Consider the following 20,989-nt stretch of genomic DNA (forward strand, 5'->3'; position numbering starts at 1 on the left):
ACCGAGATACTGGGTCATGCTATGAGAGTGGACGTTCAATGCTATAATTTTAAAATTTAGATTTAGTTCGGTGAAATTTAGCGAAATTTGCTAAATCACTTCATTTTCAAACTAGTAAAATTATCTCGTTAGATTTTCGCAAGCAAAAACTTGCATTAAGCCCAAATTCAGGAGCAATGTTTATGTATTAAATCTTTCGAGCAAATTATCACTAATGAAACATTATTTTCAACGCTAGCCTCATAAAATTATCAGCAAATCTTGCCAGAAGCACAAGATTCCGTTCACTCAAATAGTTAATGTCACTCTTTGTTTTGCAATTATTAAGAGGAAATTGATGGAAATTGTGAAATTGTTTCGGATGCAAAAAAAAAATGATGGCAAAACAACACATATGTATACTCTTGCATTTTGTAGTATTAGGAATTTTAATTAGCCTATATGTATAGTATACTATCAGAGGCAATTCAGTTTTTAGTTTTCTGCCTCATCACGATAATTTTTTTCGTCCAGTTCTTTCCTTTTCTTAATATTATCGATCAGTATGTTTTAGTAGCCTTCAGACAGACACGTGTGGCAACCAGGTTCTGCCTTAGCAGATAGTGCGGGTTTACAAACTGGTTAGGACCAGTTAATTTAAATTATAGTCTCGAACAATTCCATATTATTCTGGGATATTTCTGAACTTCTTTTCAACGTAAAAAAGGCCAAGGTAACTGTCGATGCATTTATATAAATATGATCTCAGGTACATATGTTTGCCCCACTGCAACTTTGGTACAAATCCAGAATGCACATTAAATTAATATTGATGCGGTCAATACAGTAGACACTAGACTTGCAATGAAATTTTCTCTAAAAACTGTTCATTTATGAGGCTTGTGGGTTGAGTGGATCGGATATAAAATTTTTATTCTACAAACTTAACTGAAAAAACGAACCATCTTGTTTGTCCACATATTGCGTTATAAAATATTGTCTATACGGAGTGAATATACTGTTTTTATTTGACACTTAATGTTGAGTAATATCAATAGAATTACAACGGGCAGAAAAGATTTAGTTAAATTCACTGCTATCCTGCTTGAAACACGAAAACATAACCGTGCATACTTGAAAGCCGGGGCTCCATGCATGGATCGTTGCCATGACTGAAAGCAAAATCCTGTTGCGTCCGGAAACTTCCGCAAATCCCAAGTTTATTTCACATTCGATTAAATATACATGAATTTGGTTCTCCAGGAACGACAATATAAAATGCCCCGCAGACACAACCTGTGTGAGCTTTTTATGAGAGTTAGCTCTCAGGAATCAATAAGATATTTGTTTTTCTATTTGTTAGAAGAAAAAATTGACCTTCGATTCCTAATTAATTTCACGTAATCACTATGAAAGCACTCGTATATTCAGTGTAAAACCACCGAACCAATCCTCGAGCCAGCCAATAACACAAACTTTTGTTTAGGTACTGAATTTCGCTCATGTATGATTTAATTCGTATGGCCATTGCCATTCGGGTTACATGAACCACCACCGCCAGAGGTTGGAGAAGCACTGGTTAGTTGTCAACTTCCAGCCTTCCAGGCCGGCGTGGTCAACTGTCTGAAAATGTTCATAGACTCCTAACTAAAGCTCCGTACACACGTTCAAACTTATCGTCAGTCTTGTATGTCATGCCAGGTTTTACCGACAAGATTGACGCTCAAAGTTTGACGTCTTGCATGACGGGTGGGCAGAGTTTGAGGTTTGACAAACCTGGAAAAGACGGACGGGCGAGACCTTTGGGTTCATGCAAGACTGACAATAAGTTTGAGTGTGTGGACGGGGCTTAAGACGCCATGCAGTGGAGTAATAAGCGCTAGTTTGCTCGTTCAAGTCTCTCAAGGTCATGTATCAAGGTCAAGGTCATGTATCAAGGTCTCAAGGTCAAGTCTCGGCTTGAGGGATATTTGACAGCCACAGTAGGCAATTCATCGAAGCTTCTTTCGTATCATTCTTCTTTAACTTATTAAACAGCTTTTATTGAACCCTTATTCCTTAACAAGAATTTGATATGTGATTAAAACCAAAAATAATAAGAAAAAATAAACCGTCAAAATATTTTTTAATTTTCTTTTCGTGCTTTTCATTGGGTTGATTTTCTTACCTACGTTGAATTTCTGAAGAAAAGCTTTTAACTCATACGCCTAAAAAAGAGGGTATTAAATGAACAGATGAACGATCATGAACGTGATGAAGGATGGGCAGATTGCGTGTGACAAAAAAATTGAGAAATCATTAAAATGATTGCGAGTCGTCAATTATTAAAGTTAATCAAGGCGAGTAAAATTTTTTGTGACAATTGCATTGGACTTTTACTAATCCTTCGTCAGTATGACTGGAATTCAGAATGGTGAAAGGTCATAAATGCCTACAGTGTTACCATAGATATTGCATTCAGGTGAATTTGAGTTGATGCCACCACCTCATTCTGGGAATGAGAAGTCTTCTTTATCACTAATTTATTACACAAAATTAAATTATTTCGGTTATTATCAACAAAGCGATGCGCAGCATGGTTTTCAGTTTGCGATTCCCGCTAGATTCTATCACCTCTAATCACGGACTAAGGTATATGGATGCAGTAATTTCTGATACTGTCTTAATAATTAAAAAACTTCATCTTGGGGCAAGTTTTCAGTTTAGGATTTTCAAACTTGTTCCTTTGTTAAATATCCCCAATCCTGCTTGATGATGTCGGAGGCCTTTTCAGCAATGACGTAAACGGTACCCATGGGGTTAGTGGAGACCACCTCCGGCATCACCGAGGCGTCCACGACACGAAGGCCTGACACTCCACGCACGCTGAAGGTGGAGGAAAGTATTTTAAATGAGTTTAATTGTAGCCCAAAACTTGATACAGCAAGAAAATTGTGATATATACACTTTTCTTTTACCGATGCAATTAATAATACTTACCGCACTGTGGAAAGGGGCCATTTTGCATGAATGTGCGGACACACTTTGAAACGGATGAAAATGAATGAGTAAGTTGGATATAGTGACCAGAAAGAAGAAAGGATAAAAAATTTAATAAGGAACCGACTGAAGGTTCTAAGTGCATAATAAATTGGCACCCAACACTCCCAGCTCGCTATAGGTGATGCAGTTTTAAAATAATTACTTTTCCATATTAAGTCTTAAGAAGTCAAAACTTGCTGCAGCAAGAATAGTTAGGGGATGAGGATTACAGAAGGTGTGATTTGCTGTGCAAGCCAATTTTTTTAATATACCCATTATGTAAATATCATGTGTGCCATTGTCCATCCATTGCAACTAACGATCCGAATGTGACATTGTTTGTGTCTATGTTTCTACGTGTATGTCCTAGGTTTGCGAGTATGTGCCTGTGGTTACGTACGCGTAAGTGCGGGTGTAACCTCCAAGAGACGAATGGTCACGTTCCGGGGAACAATCCTTGATTGTTCGCTACTGCCCCACTACTAGCCGGAAGTTGTCAACAGTATTACATCAGCTTGCCCAACAGAGGGCAGTTTTGCGGTACGCATTACCGTTCCCCGGGGCTTATATATATTGTGGGGAAGACAAATTAAAGTGCCATGAGAACGTTTGAGGGACCAAGGAGGTGCATTAGTGTGGCCTGTTACTCATCATCCACTACAAATAAGAAACTAATGAACTGAAATAAAACGACGTGAATATACTGCTTCTCCCTAACCAAATATAGATGCAAGCCCGACTCTGCAACATGTGCCGTCTAGGACTCGGGGAGTATGTAAATCAGTCGTTCTACTCGTACGTCCGCCTCGACTCAGGGTTTAAGATCTGTGCAGCTTACTAGCTCGGTATGTCTAGACACGGCCAACACCCCTAATCTCATGCCACTATAGAGTCGGAAAGGAACTGATTTCGACCGGCTGGCCGAGGATACAGTGAATAACTTTAAGCCGAATGTAGCGACTCCTGGTCAGAAGCCTAGACGGTGCCTCAATTTTGTTGGAGAATGCAATCCTAAACACGGTTACACTTGAAAATTTGAGGATGACAAAAAGTGACGCAGAATGGAAGAGGGAAAATGCATTTACAGCAGGTAGCAGCAAAATGCTCGCTTATAGTTACGTGGCTGGTGCATTCTTTGAGTTGAGTTTTGGTTGGTTTGAAAGGCGAGAGTGGATTTGTCGAGACTCCGAAAAACTTGTGCAGAGTGTTAAGGAAAAAGGGTTATATTCGCGTAATATGAGTGGCAGAAAAATAGGTATTTTTGTTCTACATTCACACAAAAGAAATTTGGATCAATGTATATTATTGGAATATTAGGTAGCGCGCATGTGGCGTGACTATGTTGGGTGTGGCAGAGTCCTACCAGGCCGACGAAGAACGACAAGAAATAGCGGACCACTATTCTTGGGGCAAGTAGTTCCATTGCCCTCCTCTAGCTGCTAATTTGGCGTCGTCTTTCATTCGTACGATGAATGAGGCGAAGAACAGAGTACAGCTATCATGGCACTTTTAATTAAACTGTGCAGTGTTGTTTCTTTGCGGTATTTGTAGGGAAGATGAATGGGTTAAATACTCTGGGTCGTGCGATATGATTGTGGACCATGTTTTGTGCTATTTCACTGATGTACTGTATCAACTGCGTGAATGTTACACTTTTTGTTCTGTGCTTGTACAGAGGCGCAGTGGCTTGCATGTACATGAGCAGCTGCTAAACTCATGGCCGGTAGGAAGGCGCTTCGTTAAAGTGAACGTGAACTTCCCTGAACACTTGAACGCTTGCACAGAGGTAGAAGGTATCAAACCCAGATAATTATCTATTCGATATTAGTTTAATATTCTACTGATTCACCTGAGCCTGGGAGACACGACGCCCATTGGATCGGTCGGCGGTGCCATTTTTGCGGTGCAGCAGAAGTGCTCGTTGGGCAGCGCCATGTGGCGGGCGTAGCACTCCCAGTAGCCGTCGGTCTTGTTGCCTAAATGCGCGCATGCCTTCAACGTCTGTGAAATAAAATAATTATAAGTTGCAAATTTATTATAATATTGCAGGAAAAGCTCGTTAAAATATTTTTTGATAGCATAATAGCATTCTTTAGAGAGCATTTAGAAAGCATACGTACATTAACTTTAGAAAGCATACTAGCTGATTCCCGCAACATTTTCCATGTTTCCGCATACATTTATTAGAGTATCGGCGCAGAGATACCTAAATGCGTGCACGTCTTCAACGTCTGCAACAACTTATGATGCTACATCACTTGGGCTGCGAAATCTCAACAAAGTTCAATTCTAATTTATTTCAAACGTTACTCAGGATATTTAACTTTAAATTTTCAATTTAAATTTCAAATTTCTCTATTTCATCAAAAGTGTTGGTGAAATAGAGAATATTTTATTTTATTCCCTTTTCTTAGGCAAGTTTTAAAACCCACTATAGAGTTGCCTAACTCAACAACTGTCAGGGGTACTATAATGCAATACGAAGACAGCGCAAAAATAACAATAATCATTCGAACGGAATTGGCATACTAACAGAAAGTAAACCAATAACGAAAAGAAATGTTAAAGTAACTGATAGATAAAAAAATAATGTCAAGAGTGGCAATGAATTCATTATTCTCGTTCTGATTGACATACCAAATCCGGCTGTGGCATTCGTATTTTCCTCAAAGCTTCAGAGTCCATGATGCGTATCAATTCTTTAACACCTAAAGAGAAAGAAAACAAAATTAGATCAGATCATTCTCATTTGCATGTGATAGTCTTCCAAGTTATAACAAAAGACGTCCTCTCTTGGCGCAGCTACATCCACGGATACTGATGAAATCATTTATTGTTAAAATACGATTATCCAATTTTTATGCATAAGGATTCTGTCCATCAGAGAGTACAAGAGTGTCTTTTATTTCGGGGCCGCAAAGATCGTGGATTGCTTCAAACCGACGCATAAATAAACCGACTCATAAATATCCAACACGCACAGCTAAAAATATTTGAAATAAATCTCACTATCAAGTTTCAAGTAAACAAACCTTTCAGGTGCAGTTTTAGATCGTCGGGTGTTCGTAGACATTGTAGTGTACGACTGGAAGTTCGATGGGGTAAAAATATTTTATATACATCTCATTATCTATCACGTTTCAAGTAAACAAACCTTTCAGGTGCAGTTTAATGTCGTCGGGATGTTCGTAGACATTGTAGTGGACGACAGGAAGGTCGAAAGGGTTTTTCGATGTGATCGCTATGTATCCTCTGGTTTTGGGGCGACACAGCATTACCATAAAGAAGAGGACGGGCTCGTTGAGAAGCGGACCGGCAAATTGAGAATTAATCTATAAAGGCCACAGAGTATTAAGAGAACGCAGTTTTAGTTTGACTATATATACGATATCTCAATAGATAGATTTCCTCATTTTTTTATCACACCGCGTTTTTTACAGATGCCCATGCAATTTGACTTTAGCACTATTAATCAAGAAATAAACACAATATTGAAAGTCATATGCAGAACCATGTGAAGAACATGTATAAATAAATATATCATGTAGAAGTGACATATAAACAAATAAAAGCAACTATACATTTCCAATTATCGGGACAAATAACTTATGACGACATAACATCATATTTAGAGAAATCTGTCCCAGTACTTTCAAAGTCGCTAAGTCAACGTAAGTACTTACACACTATTCTCTTGTCTATGATTGGTGGATTTTGCTTGAAAGGCCGTCAATGATTGGCTGATGAACTTACGATCTCTTAACTTTTTTTGAACCTCGCCTGTCGTCTAACCTCAGGTGTGTAGAATGGAATCTCTACGCCAACTTGTAACCCCATGTACAGATCAACGTCGGGCCTGTCGTCTTACCTCAGGAGTGTAGAATGGAATTTCTACGCCAATTTGCAGTCCCATGTACAGATCAACGTCAGGGCGACGAGGGTTGCTCCCGCCGACATTGAGGTAAGTGTGCATATGGGGTCCGGGCGGCATGGAATAGAACCCTAAGAGATACGATGCAAAGAAAATTTATTATAGAACTGCTGCTGGTTCGCCATGTACAGCCTAAAAAATTCCCCTGGTATACCCGTTGATATTTTTATAATTTCAACTGGTATTTTTAAAGACATTACATAATTGCTGGAGCAAAAAACACATAAAAGAAATTCAGGCGCTTGTTCGGTTACGCTTTATCGTAACAGAATGTTCATCTCTGTAGAAAATGGGGTCGTCAACACAAATTTTTTCATGTTTGATCATGAACATTATTGTTATTGTTTACGTTATCTTTATTCCAAACATCAAGTCTGAACTCGAATTGTTATCTATATAGGCTGGCTTGCAAACAAGTTAGACACGGTGTGGAACTCGGTCCACGGTGCCGAATATTACTCGCTTTTTGAATGGGGTTTTGCCAGGTGAGAATATGTCAGATATTTTTTCTATTGATAAGTATTGTTTAAACTTAGTGGTTTTCTTCCAGATAAGGATCGCGTTGGCATTTTCGCCACGAGTTTTTGTTGATCAAAAATGATGGCTAAATTTCACCATCGAAAACCAAGAATCCGCTCTTTAGATTTTTGATAATGCAATACAGCATCGTAAATGAACATGAATGTAATAAAAAAATGTTGATAGTAGCGGAATATTTAATCGAAGAAACCCTACCACCTAATTGAAATGTCAGAGTACATCATGTAGAGACTGAAAGGATGATCATGAATGTCCTCAACAAGTATTCTTTGGTGTTATTCGTAAACAATAACTTCAGTATGGCACGTGTATGGCCTCGATTTTCTTTTACATTTGCTATTTGCAGTTAAAATGAAAGTGAAGCCCAATGGATCAAAGTAAATAAATTTGATGTAGTCTCAATATCACCAAAAAATGCACTGCCCTAATATGTTTGATTAATTAAAAAAATTTCACTTAGTCTTGCAGGGGTATCTAATATATTATATTCCATCAGCAAATCAGAATTATGAATGAAGACAAATTTATCCATAGTCTGCGCGGAATAAGGCTTGAAAACAAATAAGCAGGTATCCGTTGATTTATGTATACCTGTTTGCTTCTTAATGTAATTCACGATGTTATGAGGGCTCAAGACATCCTTTGCCGTGAACGAGAGGCCGGGTTTTATCTTCCAGTACGATGGAAACTGCACGTGAGTGTCCAGGTTTTGTCCGACACCTTCTGTCAGGGCTACTACAGGAATCTGTGATTTTGAAATGAGCAGGTTTTTATTAATTTGAGCATAGTTGTCAAAATTAGACCTATATTTAAAAAATTCTTTTATGGCAGGAAATCGAACGGGAAGTAATTTCTCGGTCAATTGTTGCCGTTATCGACAGAATAGAAGTTTACTATCAAGTTGTTGTTTGTTAATGATACATTACTGGACATGATTTGAAATTTGCTATTCATTTAACTCATAAATTGTACTTCACTTACCCCCAACTTTTCAAGTTGTTTTCTTGGTCCAATGCCGGAATGAATTAGAAGCTTTGGGGTCATAACAGCGCCTGCGCTGAGGATCACTTCCTTTCGAGCGTCCACAATGTGAGTCTGGATACAAAGATGCCACTTTCAAGTTTAACAAGGAAAATATTACACAATTTGCCAAAAGGCAATGTAAATTTGAGCCAATTTGCAATTTTTGATGCTGACTTTGGACTATGATCAAACGCACCGGGGAGACACAAAGTAAAGCATGAGTTAAGATAAATGTAACGAACAATAATTTTAAATCATACCTTAATCATTTATAGCAGTTCGCTTTGATGATTACCTTTCCTTTGAAAGTGTATTGCAATCCCGTCGCTATTTTGTCCTGGTTGAAGAGGATCTGCTCAGATATAACAAATGAATTAAGTTGTTCTAATGGAATACATTAGGTATTTCTGAACCATCGTGCATGCTGTCATATTAAACCTACATCAGAACGACGCATGCCTTATCAAATAACGCAAAGCAAAATTTAGCATTTGATTTGTTTATAATTTGTTCAACCGATCAAACTCAATATCATCATGATATGATGATTGTAAAATAGTGTTGCCAGCGTTAAATTTTTTTATTTTTTTGCCTATCTTCTCATTTATGGAAAAAATTCCCATTTGTGCTCGTCATGTCCGTCCGTCTGTCTGTCCGTCTGTCCGTCCGTGACCTCACGTTTTCGTCGTCATTGAGAAAATGCGCTTTCTGTCACTCACTGCAGTGAGTACTGAGTTATATTTTTTTAGGCTGTGCCTTGACAGTGCGGACTCGATCACGACGTGGCAAATTTTCTTATGCTAGTTGGGTCTCGAGCCCAAAACTCTCTACCCTAATCTTGCCAATCTTAACCACCTGACTACCTCATGGATCTTACATAATGAATTTGTGATCAAGTAAATATATAATTTTAACCTTTAGAACGTTTTCGGGACATAAGCGCAATTCGAGCCCTTGAGAAAGGGCATAATTTGTTCCCACAGTTAATGAACTACAACTGGTATGTATCTACGCGGCATGCAGGCAGCATTTTTTAGAATGAAAAAATTATAGACTCTTCCAATCAATCATACCTCCTAATGAAAAATTGTGGGCTTGAATAGCACAACCACTTTGTCTCACGAGATCAATGTTTAAATTGCGAAGCTTAAGAAATCATAGCGGACGATTTCTTGTTTATAGTTGATGGGTGTATCTTATAAGCCTTTAGTGATTGGCTGAAGGAATAATGAAATCTTAACTATTTATGATAGTAGGGCATCAGGTAGGAATTAAGGCTACAAGATTGCGAACGACGAGAGCGGCAACAGCCACCATCACACACATAAAAATCAAGGCTGGGAAGCAATCTACCTCTTGGAGCAAGAACCTAAGTAATTATTATTTCACATTGTCGATATTTATGAATCCCAGATCATGGAAGACCTTAGTGGCTGAGTATTAACAACGGACAAGCGACTTATCTTGAGAATGAGATGAATGAAAATGAGATAGCGACTTATCTCATTCAATCATTATTCGATGTGAATTATTTACTCAATTGACCACGGATCCCCGAATTTTTTAGGGCTCAGATGCGTTAAAAACTAAACTTAACTGATTCCCTCTATACTTTGAAATTTTCGCCAAGAAATCTATCTATTTCCAAAGGAGTGACTGAAATGCAGTAGCGGATGTTTTTCGATTCGTGATTTATTGTCGTATGTTGAATTTCATTTTTGCTATATCAATCAAATCTGAATTCCGACAGATTTACGACGTCTGTATCAGTTTCATTCAGTGACATCTCAACTTGTAGAGCAATCGCAATATTCATCATAGCAGGTACAACCGTACAAGCGTATTTTTCTAGTTCGATCGCAAAGCATCGCTTGCGCAAAGAATCCATGAATAAAAAATGTTGTAAAAAATGTTATTGGAATGTGGAAATAATATCTGGCTTATAAATGTGGAAAAATTAACTGGCGACTAATAAAATTTTCAGTTACTTGATTTGCCTTACTTTGTCAACTCGGGCTCCAGTTAGAATGCGTAGGTTAGGTCGGCTCAAGACAGGCTTCAGGAAAGATTCTGACGCCGAAGCTCTTACACCTCTCCTTATGGTGTTGTGCACCGGCGCAAACCCTGAGAATTGTACGTAAATAGTCACAGCATTTTAAACTCATACTTAATCTTTAGAAATCTAATTATTCACTTTGTTTTCGCTGAAAAATAAAAAAATTAAAAGTAACAACAACTGGAGAAATTTCCTGTTCTGTTTATTAGAGGCCATATTTCTATCTTATGACCATGAATCCCTCATGTTATTTTTCCATATTGATGCCGAAATAATGGTTATAGGTGTGCGCCAACAGTTTATACCTGACCAATTGTCACAATAGAATAAAAATAATCGCACTAGAAGTAACCAAATTTTGACACATATGATCCCACTTAAAGTGTCCAATATTGTAAAAGTCTAATCATCCCGATTACCGTTATGAATTGCAAACCTTATGAATGCTAAATAATACAACCTCTTTAAATATACATTTTAAACAGAACACAGAAATCTCGTTTGACCTTCGTATCAAAATATGCAAAAACAATTTCGAATTTTTAAAATTTGAATATTTATAATAGATATTTAAATTTTGATCCAACCCTTTGCTCTCTATCGAATAAAATGTTTGGGATAGGTAATATCCTGACACGATGAGAATTGTAGATAAACACTCGAAAAAACCTTCATATCTCTATTCAGCGCCATTCTGCCAACGCACACAAACATAGACCTGCATACAAGTATTTAAGATTCCTCTCAAAACAGAAGTTGTTATGCGTTATAATTCTGCCCAAATTTTAATAAACAAATATAGTTTTAATAAGCACAAAGTTTTTAATATACAAGTGTTGTTCTCAAATCAAATCGCATCATTTGATATTAATCTTAATTCCTGACATGGTGTCAGGACAAAACAAATCCACGAAAATGGTTCAAAATATTCAATATTCATCTTCTTTTAATTAAAGTTGTGCCGATTTCGGCATTATTTTAGCGCATTATCCTAACAAAATTTAGAGCCGAGGGCGGCTCTGGATTAAGGAACGCCTAGGACTCGGGGAGCATAGACCACCAGCTTCCCTATGCTAACTTTTTGGTCTACATTCCGGTCCCCGAATCAGACAGCTACAAGCGCCTGGGCCTATACTTTCAAAAAAAGAGTTAGGGTAGTTTCGTGCGGATACAAACGTTAATTTACCAGTCAGTACTAATATTTGATGTACCAACGACATGCAATGCGCGGATTATTTAAATTGATCGTAATGACACTGACTTGTGATTATTTATCATAAATAGAACAGGATTTGAATTCAAATTCAGAAGTTATTTATTCAAACTAAATGCTGCTACAACTCGTGGATGTTTTCGGTGCGGATCACACACTTACTTTGATGCTTGAAATACCGGGTTTGTAAGATTCTGTTATGATTACATGAATAATTGTACATTAATACGGATACTGTATTAATTGTACATTAATACAGAAACCGTGTGAACACATCTTTCAAAAACCATAAGCAGCTCAACAATGAATGAAAATATGCATAGAAAAGAAAGAATTGAAAGTTTTTAAACTTATTTAGATTCTCTTTACTGTTTAATGCGTAGCTTCTTTTTAGTAGAGTTTGTCAGCAATAGTTTCTATGTTTATTGCACTAAAGTGCATCTGCAATGATCAAGCAACTCTTCAAGGTCACAGATTCCTATGAAATTACATTGGTCACTTAAGAGAGGTGTCCACATTTTAACTAATGAATTCGTAAACACAGGAAAAACCTCGGTTATGTTGGAATTAAATTTATCCTTCTTGCCTATACTATTGGGACCGTTGGGATCTATGATGTCGAGTCCCAGTTCGGCAGCGACGGGACGGATGATTTCTTCCATCTTCCTGACGTCGTCTGTGGTGTCGACGGTCAGAGGACCGCCTTTGCCGTGGTATTCATCTAAGGGGATTAAAGGAAATTATTGACTATTATGTATATTATAATATATACATAATAAGTCTTATTATTTTATTACATAACATATTATAAGGCATATTATTATTTAAGTCATAATATTATATTATATTATGACTTAATGATTTTGATAACAGTCTTGCGCAGTATATTAAACTGCGAATAATAAGGCATTGAATGCTCAACCGTGACTGCCACTCTGAACAACAAGAAGACTCGCCCGAGAGTTCAGTGACTGTCCCTCTGAAGAACTAGAAGACTCACCCGAGAGTTCAGTGACTGTCCCTCTGAAGAACTAGAAGACTCACCCGAAAACTATTAAATTAAATAATTGAATACATTTAATTTTTTTTAGTGAATGCGTCTCGCATTAGGCTAGAAAAGTTGAACATTTACTAGAGTGAATCAGTAAAATACCGGATATTCTGAATCAGGGGTTCAGCCCAAGATTCACGGAATGCTATACAACGATTTCTATAGCTTTTGATCTATTGTTATTAATTGTACCTTAATTATTGTAGGCATTTTCGTAATTTATTCAAACTTCGAACGAGCAATACAATATTTCAAACAACTCAAATCCAGAGACATCATAGACTAAAATCCTTACACATCATATACGCGAAATTTGCGAGGCTGGTTATCATATTCGATAGACATGAAATTTTACGACCAACGTACTAAATAATTTCTAAAAAACCATTACATCATATAAAATCGTATTCTTTCTTGTGTTTAAAATTGCATTCATCTAAATTCGTTTCTATTTGTCCTTTGCATCAAAGTCTTCGATCTCCATTAATATATCTTCGTCTGAGCTTCTGTTATACTGCTAATAATTTTACTTCGTTAATATAATGTTGATATTCTACCTTATTTTGGTTTTTGACTCCCAACATAGAGTTTCCCCGTGAGATGCCCTTCACTGTGCGGAAGTGGCCCGTGTTTGTGGCGTACGGCAGGAACGCGAGTCTGGGTATGGCAGTCTCCAGGGTGGCCGATGGCCCTTCCTCCAGCAGCAGCACGCGGGCGCTGGTCTCCGAGAGGCGCGACGCTACCAGGCATCCCGCGGCGCCCGCACCAACTGACGGGATCATTTACATAGAAGTCGAGTAATATTTTATATAATAATCAGAGCTTGAAGATAAAAATATCAGTTGCACGCAGGCGCGGGTCTACGAGAGGCACGATGCTACCACGTGTAACCGGAAACACCGCCTCGAAGTCGAAATAATTATGGGTAGCGTGCCGAATTGACGGTGACTTCCGTATTGGTTTTAACACAAGGGCTAAAGAGTCGCTCTTTGGTCCGGCTCTAAATTCCCTTGCGTTGGAGAGAGGAGGAATGAACACGAGGGACTTTTCGTAGTATATTGGTGATCTTCAGGCGATACACAAATTCCATTGTACAAGGCACACAATTTATTATTCACTATAAGTTCAAAAGCTCCGGGAGACAGGATATCAACTTCGGGGGTACAATGTTGACGAGTCCTAATAAACTGTCGAGAACCATAAAAGCGGATAGCAAGGGTACAGGTACGAGCTGCACCACGATGCCGACAACCACACAGGAACGGAAAGCACGGGTACAGGTACGAGCTGCACCACGATGCCGACAACCACACAGGAACGGAAAGCACGGGTAAAGGTACGAGCTGCACCAAGATGCCGACAACCACACAGGAACGGGGTGGCAGTTACGCCTCAAAAGCACGACTATTGAAGGGTACGAGCCTCCAATAAGCCGCTGACAATTTACTCGAGCGCAGGGGTTATTAGCCCCGACGACACGAAGGTGCGAAAAGAACGGCTGTTAACCGCCCAACGCAGACAAAAGCTGCTACTATGCATGAACTCCACCTATGCCGTTATTAGTCCGTTAGTGGAACTCTTTACGAGTTATTTCCAGAACTACGGTAGAGTTTATTCTAGCAAGCCCAAATTTGGCTCTCCTGATTAAGAGTCGAAACCGATGCGCCCCAACCCAGCACCACTGAGCACACACAACTTCCACTCGCCCGCAAGGTGCGACTCAACCAAAACAATGGCAACACGACACCCCACCTATAAAGAACACAAAACAAACTGTTAACACTTTCTAAGTGCAAAAAAATAGATAATATAATACAATACAATAAAGTCATCATAATTTTAAACATCTGGCAAACTAATCACAATTAAAAGTCGAATAATCCTGAACTAATTCTAAAGTGACCGAACTCTCCATCGTTCATGACTACCTAGCGCGCACCGTCTCCAGGCCAGGAGCAGCTCAACCAATCACGTTGGAGCTATAACATTCAGTCTCGTCCCAAGACGCTAACAACTAAATCCTAAGAATCAACAAAATAATATCACAGTTAAACGAGATTCCATATTACAGTCATGAAATAAATATATGTTTACGTATTACTTAGTCATAAATAAATTAAATCATTGAGTTAACAAAATAATATCACAGCTAAATGAGATTGAATATCGATGTCTCAAAATCAAAATAAACTCGCATTACTTAGGCTTGTTCTAACGCAACATATGACATCAAAACTCTAATATTATAATGAAGGCGGATCTTACAAGTCCAGCCAATACTACGTTCTAAAAAAATATTTATCAGAATTCGGGTTCCGTCACAGACGCCTCCCGCGGCGCCCGCACCAACTGACAGGATTATTTACATGGAAATCGATTGATATTTTAATAATCCGAGCTTGAAGATAAATAAATCAAAGTAAATATGAGCGTATATGTAAACTAAAAAACTTGACTATTTAACAGAGTTTAGATGAGGAATAATAACAGAAATTGAGGCGCTTTTTGAATATTTTGAATATTGAAAACATGAGTTCACAACCAGCGGAATCGAGAGATTTTTATACAAAAATCTTAGCTGGGTAAAACTATTGGCTTCGACATGGCAACAAAATTTATTGATAACAAATGACTCAATTATTTGTCTACAAGTAAGTTCATGAACTATTTTGCTATCTACACGTTAACTTTGAATGCATAATGAAGTTTTAAACGCCCGTAAAGTTCACATCGCCTATTGATTTAGAAAATTGGCGCGTTATTTTTTCATTGAATTTTTTGAAGCCGACGTAGGAAATACATAATGGGTTCTTAGAGCTCGTATGCACACTGTTAAAAAAATCACCGTTAAACGGTATTATGCCGGCGTTTCAGTAACCGACCGGCACGTGGAAATAAACGCCATGCTACCGTTTTTGCTTCAATTTTACACTAGAAACCCATGTAACATTCGAAAAAAATCTACCAAACGGTTTATTTTCACGGAATGGCTGATTACTAGAACGCCGATAAAACCGTTCTTTGACTGTTTTTCGAACAGTGTGGTGTCAAAATCTGAACGTTATTACTCTTGTTAATTTTGAAATCGCGAGACTATAGGATTATATTAAAGAATTAAGGATTATATTATTATTAATTCTTAATATAGGATTATATTAAGTCGAGGGATTATATGAAAAAACTAAAATTTAGATTGATTTATGATTAGATATGATTAAATTAATCGTAATAAAATTGAAATGTGAGAGGGTCGTTTTTTCATCAATTACCTTCGTTGGAGATTTATTATAGCTGAAAAGATCTTTCGATAAAAGGATTCTGAAATTTAAGGGATTTTCTTTTCCAAGAAATACCGAGTTCTACAAACATTCATTGTACATTTTAGAGCGCATTTAAATGTCCTCGTTGATGACAGGCAATTCATATATTTTGGGCTTATGCGAAAGCGTGCCATACAATACCGATTGTATCGGTATATAAATTACTTCTGCCGGAAATTTGATCTACAGTGGTTAGATTATACGGCATCGAATAACGGGAGTAACACAACATTATTGAAAAAATTCATCATATTGTGTATATATGTCTATAAAAATCATGGATACCACCATAAAATGTTGGTTTTTCTATAGGAGGCAGATATCAGCGCATTTATCCAGAGGGCATAAACATTAGGCAGAAGCTAGAGCGAAGCTCGTATGCATTTGTCTTAAGAAGTTGTTAATGATGATTTCATTTGAGAACTGCACAAGAATAACCTACTAAAATGCATACCTATAATTATTACATAATAATTCTCAAATTAAATTAGGCAAAATATCGGGAAAATTTTCGCAAAAATTTCGCGACCTCAAGACGTCATGGGGAGTTCGGAATAACTTGAAAATAGGGGTGATAAGTTAAATGCAGATCTATATTTGTACAGGGTTATTTTAAATGATGGACCAAATTCAACAGGTTCGTATTATTCAAGTATGAATTCAAAACTATTAGTTCATACAATAGAAAGATTAATATTCAGAATTGTTTTTACATATTTATAAAAGTTTCATTTGTCCCCCTTGTGCCAAATCTTCGATCATTTCCCCCTTGGAAATGGCTCTACACTTCTGACCGCCTCTACCAGCACCTCTGGTTGATCTGAAGAACCGTATTACTGCTACGGTGCACTCAGTAACCGAAGATAAGCTTTCTCGCGTGTGGGACGAGTTTTGATACCATTTAGATGTTTGTCACTCAGCACAAGAGTGACACATTCAACATTTATAAATATTTAAAAAACTATGAATCTTTCTTTTTCCAATGATGTATAGATTATTTATTTTGAATTCATTCCTAAATAATACGAATTTACTAGATTGGGTCCATCATTTAGAATAACCCTTTATATAGGAGGCAACAATGTTGGGGCTTGTTGGAAAATTCATTAATTATGTATATTGCAGATTTCAACACAATATGTTTACAACAGCAGCTTACCAACGATGAAGTCGTAGGCGCCTGACGCTGGGAGGTTGGAATCGAAGTCCTGAGGTCCGGCACTGAAGGTCAGGCCCAGGAAAAACCGTAACGCCTGGAGCACCAGCTCCATACTTGTAACAATTGAAAAAAAATAAAAATTCATTGTTTCCCGTCCATATAATGAAAAGATTCTTATAATCAGATGATTTTTGGCAATTGAGATGCATGATCATGTTTTTTTACAGAATCTAGTTTCCCGTCCATATAATGAAAAGATTCTTATAATCAAATGATTTTTCGGCAATTGAGATGCATGATCATGTTTTTTTACAGAGTCTGGTTCGTATATACGAATAAAAATATTGTGTTTCTCGTCCATATAATGACGAGATTCTTATAATCAGTTGACTTTTCAGCAATTCAGATACATGATCATGTTTTTTACAGAATTTGGTTCATTTAAAATTTGGTTCAAAAAACTTTAAATACTTGAACTCTAGATAGAAGTAAAATTAAATATTTATAGATTTATGGCAAATACGAGTGAAAGTATTCATTTAACAGAAATGTTTGATATTATTTCTCATTTAACCGTCAATCAACTTAACCGTCACGGCCGTCAATTCAGATCGGTTGAATCCAGGAATTTGTAACAATATATTGAAACGTATAAGTATGCAGGATTGATCTCGCGAAAGCCAAGGCTCTACCTAAACAAAAAACATTGGGCTCATACATGGCATTTTACAAACTTAATTTATTAATTGTCAGTATTATCTTCAATGGTATTAAACGTGAAAACTATAATCGAAAGGTTTCTACATTCTTTTGGAGCTAGGAGGAAATCATATTCATGACATTTCTTTTTTATAGGAAACAACCTAAATGGGTGGATGCAGTTCAAAATGGGTGGATGCAGTTTTGCCTAAAATTTGAAAAAATATAATAAAAATGTATACAAGAATTTTGTCTCTGCTTATCTTTTTCTCTAGGTATTTAAAAAAACTAATGGGTAGACTTTCGAGCTATTTTAATTGCCGCTATTTTTTGTAATGATCGGAGAGCTCGGGTGAGGACAGTATATGAATTTTACTTTATGTAAATCTAGTCAAATATGCGGACGCTGCAAAGTATTTGGCCCAAATTTGTTTAGCAATTCATCAAAAATCACAATACAGTTCCAAAAAACCCTTCCACTTACTAGGGTTGAACTGTATCCCAAAGTGTAATAAAAAATATAACTCAGTACTCACTGCAGTGAGTGACAGAGCGCATTTTCTCGTCGACGAAAACGTGAAGTCGCGGACGGACGGACAGACAGACGGACGGAAATGGCGAGCACAATAGCGCCTTTTTTCCATAAATGAGAAAATGCGCTAAAAAGCAGAGGGCTGCAGCGTGATTTATAGAGCTGTTTTATGGGAGGTCATGTGTTAATTTTGACCCTTAATAAAAATTGAAAATCTAACGCAAATGCAGGATTAAGGTACTATTCTGTCACGTTATCAGTCACGTGATCTACAGCCCACGGTTCTGTCAGTGAAGTAAAACATGCACGTAAAGCTTATTAAAATATGACGGAAATTCTTCTCAATTGAGGAATGAAAAATTAACGATTTTCGATCATATCCATCGGTGAATTTTTTTATAGAGTTACTAAAATGGCAAAAAATGAAAACAATTAAGAGAGATCGCATTCTCAAACCCGCAAAGGGCTCTGAAAATCGAACGGGTGAGGAAGCATCTGTTACCGTAGAAACAATGGCATTTAAACGTCGGTCTCTTACTCATTTCTTTAACTTGGAGAGAAAATACGCCAAATCTTATTTTTCTCTACACACCAATTAGAAAATATCCCATATAATTTTATTTCCCGTACGTCATCACGAACTTTTTATTAAATGGAAATTTGGGAAATTTAGAACTATTCGAAACTAAATAAACTAATCATTCCTGTTTAAAAAAACGTATGAAATTAAATGCAAAGATTCTATTTGGTTACCTGCTCAGACGAGTTGCAGCTGAGATGGTGATGGCCACAATTGCAATGCTAACCAAAATTTTGAGTTGGCGTCGTGAAAAGACTTCCCAAAACATTATAATATCTGTCCTATAATTAAGGAATCAACAGTTCAACAGAAATGTGTTGAAAATGATCACATTCACTGACCCTGGAATCAACACGCACAATTTGGGATGGAATGACGTGAACCTGAGGAACAATATTCTCGTTCTACGACGAAATTATTATTAAATTATTTCGAAATTATTATTCTACAGTTGCGACGAAATTATTCATACACCCATTCCATATCAATGTTTCCTTAAATAAATCGAAAATGAATGAATGAACAAGCCAAAGATTTGAATGAACTAAGCACTATGTAACAGAGAAAATAACACTACATTTCCAGCAAAAAATGTTATTTCAAAACATTTTAAAATGCTAAATTAGCGTTTATTAGGCCGTAGGCCTGTCGCCGATTCTTAACATCGCAGAACATTCACAGCATTTTGCGGTCTCGAACTCGCAACTCACTGCTTCAAATGCATTCGATGTAGTGCTTAACCGCCCGGCCTCCTTGCCGATTCTGAACAGAAACTGGCGCACAGAGCTGGGATCGAACCCGCGCCTCTCTGCGCCAATCCTGATACTCTGAACTCTAACCTCAATCTCTAATCTTCTCAATCGAGTTCAAGTCGCTGTTATTTTCTGGAAAAGTCACCTCTATTTTATTAAGACAAGTGGTTGTAGCTGTCGAATCATTATCTTGCTGAAAGATCCATCGTCGTCAAAGACTAAAATTCAGACCAGATGTTTGCAGATTTTCCTTCAAAATCGATATATAAACGTATGAGCCATGCTTGACTGTTGTGATTGTATTCTTCGGAAGGAAAGCCTCCCATTTTTATCAACAAATCTTCTTCGTATTATTATGTCCAAATAGCTCAATTTTTGTTTCGTCGTTCCATAATAATTAGTTCCAAAAGACTTACAATATTTAAAGAATAATGCTATGGATTTCACTGGACGGCGCTATTGCTGCCCTCCGCTATAATGTAAATAAAGAACCACCACCTCCTCATCACCCACCTGCATAAACCCTGACGGGTTCTTCCCCCTCTCTCCCAGCCCCAACTAGACCCCAATTACATATACAACCTTTCTAATCATTCGCAATGAGCCTTTTCATATCCTACTTTCTTTTCCATTTCCCCTTCTACTTTCTGGCCACCCTGCGCCACCTCTTGTTCTCTTCCACTCTTTCCTAGTGGCACCGGAACAGCAAAACTCATGGAACTTCGGCTTGTACATTCATTAATTTTCGAGTTATTCAAAAAAACGTATAAAAGAAAGGGGTGTACGGAAAATGTCGTCGCTAACTGTAACACTTCGCAAATCAATCAGTATTAATCTCGCCCTGAGAAAGTACTGTCACGACATGCATGGTGCACTAATATTACATAATAAATAAATAAATTCATTAAGTGGAGTGAATTGGCACTGGATAGGGATTATTGAAACAGAGTTCACTCGCCCCCGCTCATCAGAATTTTTCATACTAGAAAAAATCTATCCATTTAATATTGCATGGTGGCTCTTCATGCATTGTGATGCTTGGACAATATTCTCTTAAATTATCAGTGACTGTCCCTCCGAAGATATAAACACTAAAATAAGTAACACCGTCTAAATTGTCTAAATAAACACAG

General features: G+C 37.4%; 2 protein-coding genes across 2 annotated transcripts; both read right to left on the bottom strand.

Moving 5' to 3' along the window:
- Positions 1 to 2,277: 2,277 nt before the first annotated feature.
- Positions 2,278 to 13,113, bottom strand: LOC108670313 (glucose dehydrogenase [FAD, quinone]-like). The gene is made up of 11 exons (XM_047884152.1): positions 13,110 to 13,113; positions 12,350 to 12,484; positions 10,497 to 10,618; positions 8,790 to 8,846; positions 8,453 to 8,566; positions 8,063 to 8,216; positions 6,869 to 7,002; positions 6,155 to 6,332; positions 5,638 to 5,708; positions 4,850 to 5,001; positions 2,278 to 2,844 (listed from the first exon to the last, which is right to left on the bottom strand). The coding sequence occupies exons 1-11, from the start codon at positions 13,111 to 13,113 to the stop codon at positions 2,691 to 2,693; spliced, it is 1,275 nt and encodes a 424-aa protein (XP_047740108.1). The 3' UTR covers positions 2,278 to 2,690.
- A 201-nt stretch (positions 13,114 to 13,314) lies between these two features.
- Positions 13,315 to 19,557, bottom strand: LOC125179052 (pyranose dehydrogenase 2-like). The gene is made up of 3 exons (XM_047884154.1): positions 19,278 to 19,557; positions 17,294 to 17,406; positions 13,315 to 13,583 (listed from the first exon to the last, which is right to left on the bottom strand). Exons 1-3 carry the CDS (start codon positions 19,370 to 19,372, stop codon positions 13,324 to 13,326), a joined length of 468 nt encoding a protein of 155 aa, XP_047740110.1. The 5' UTR covers positions 19,373 to 19,557; the 3' UTR covers positions 13,315 to 13,323.
- Positions 19,558 to 20,989: the final 1,432 nt, after the last annotated feature.

The sequence above is a fragment of the Hyalella azteca genome, unplaced genomic scaffold, assembly GCF_000764305.2.
Source record: "Hyalella azteca isolate HAZT.00-mixed unplaced genomic scaffold, Hazt_2.0.2 contig14754, whole genome shotgun sequence".
In the NCBI taxonomy this organism is placed as follows: domain Eukaryota; kingdom Metazoa; phylum Arthropoda; class Malacostraca; order Amphipoda; family Hyalellidae; genus Hyalella; species Hyalella azteca.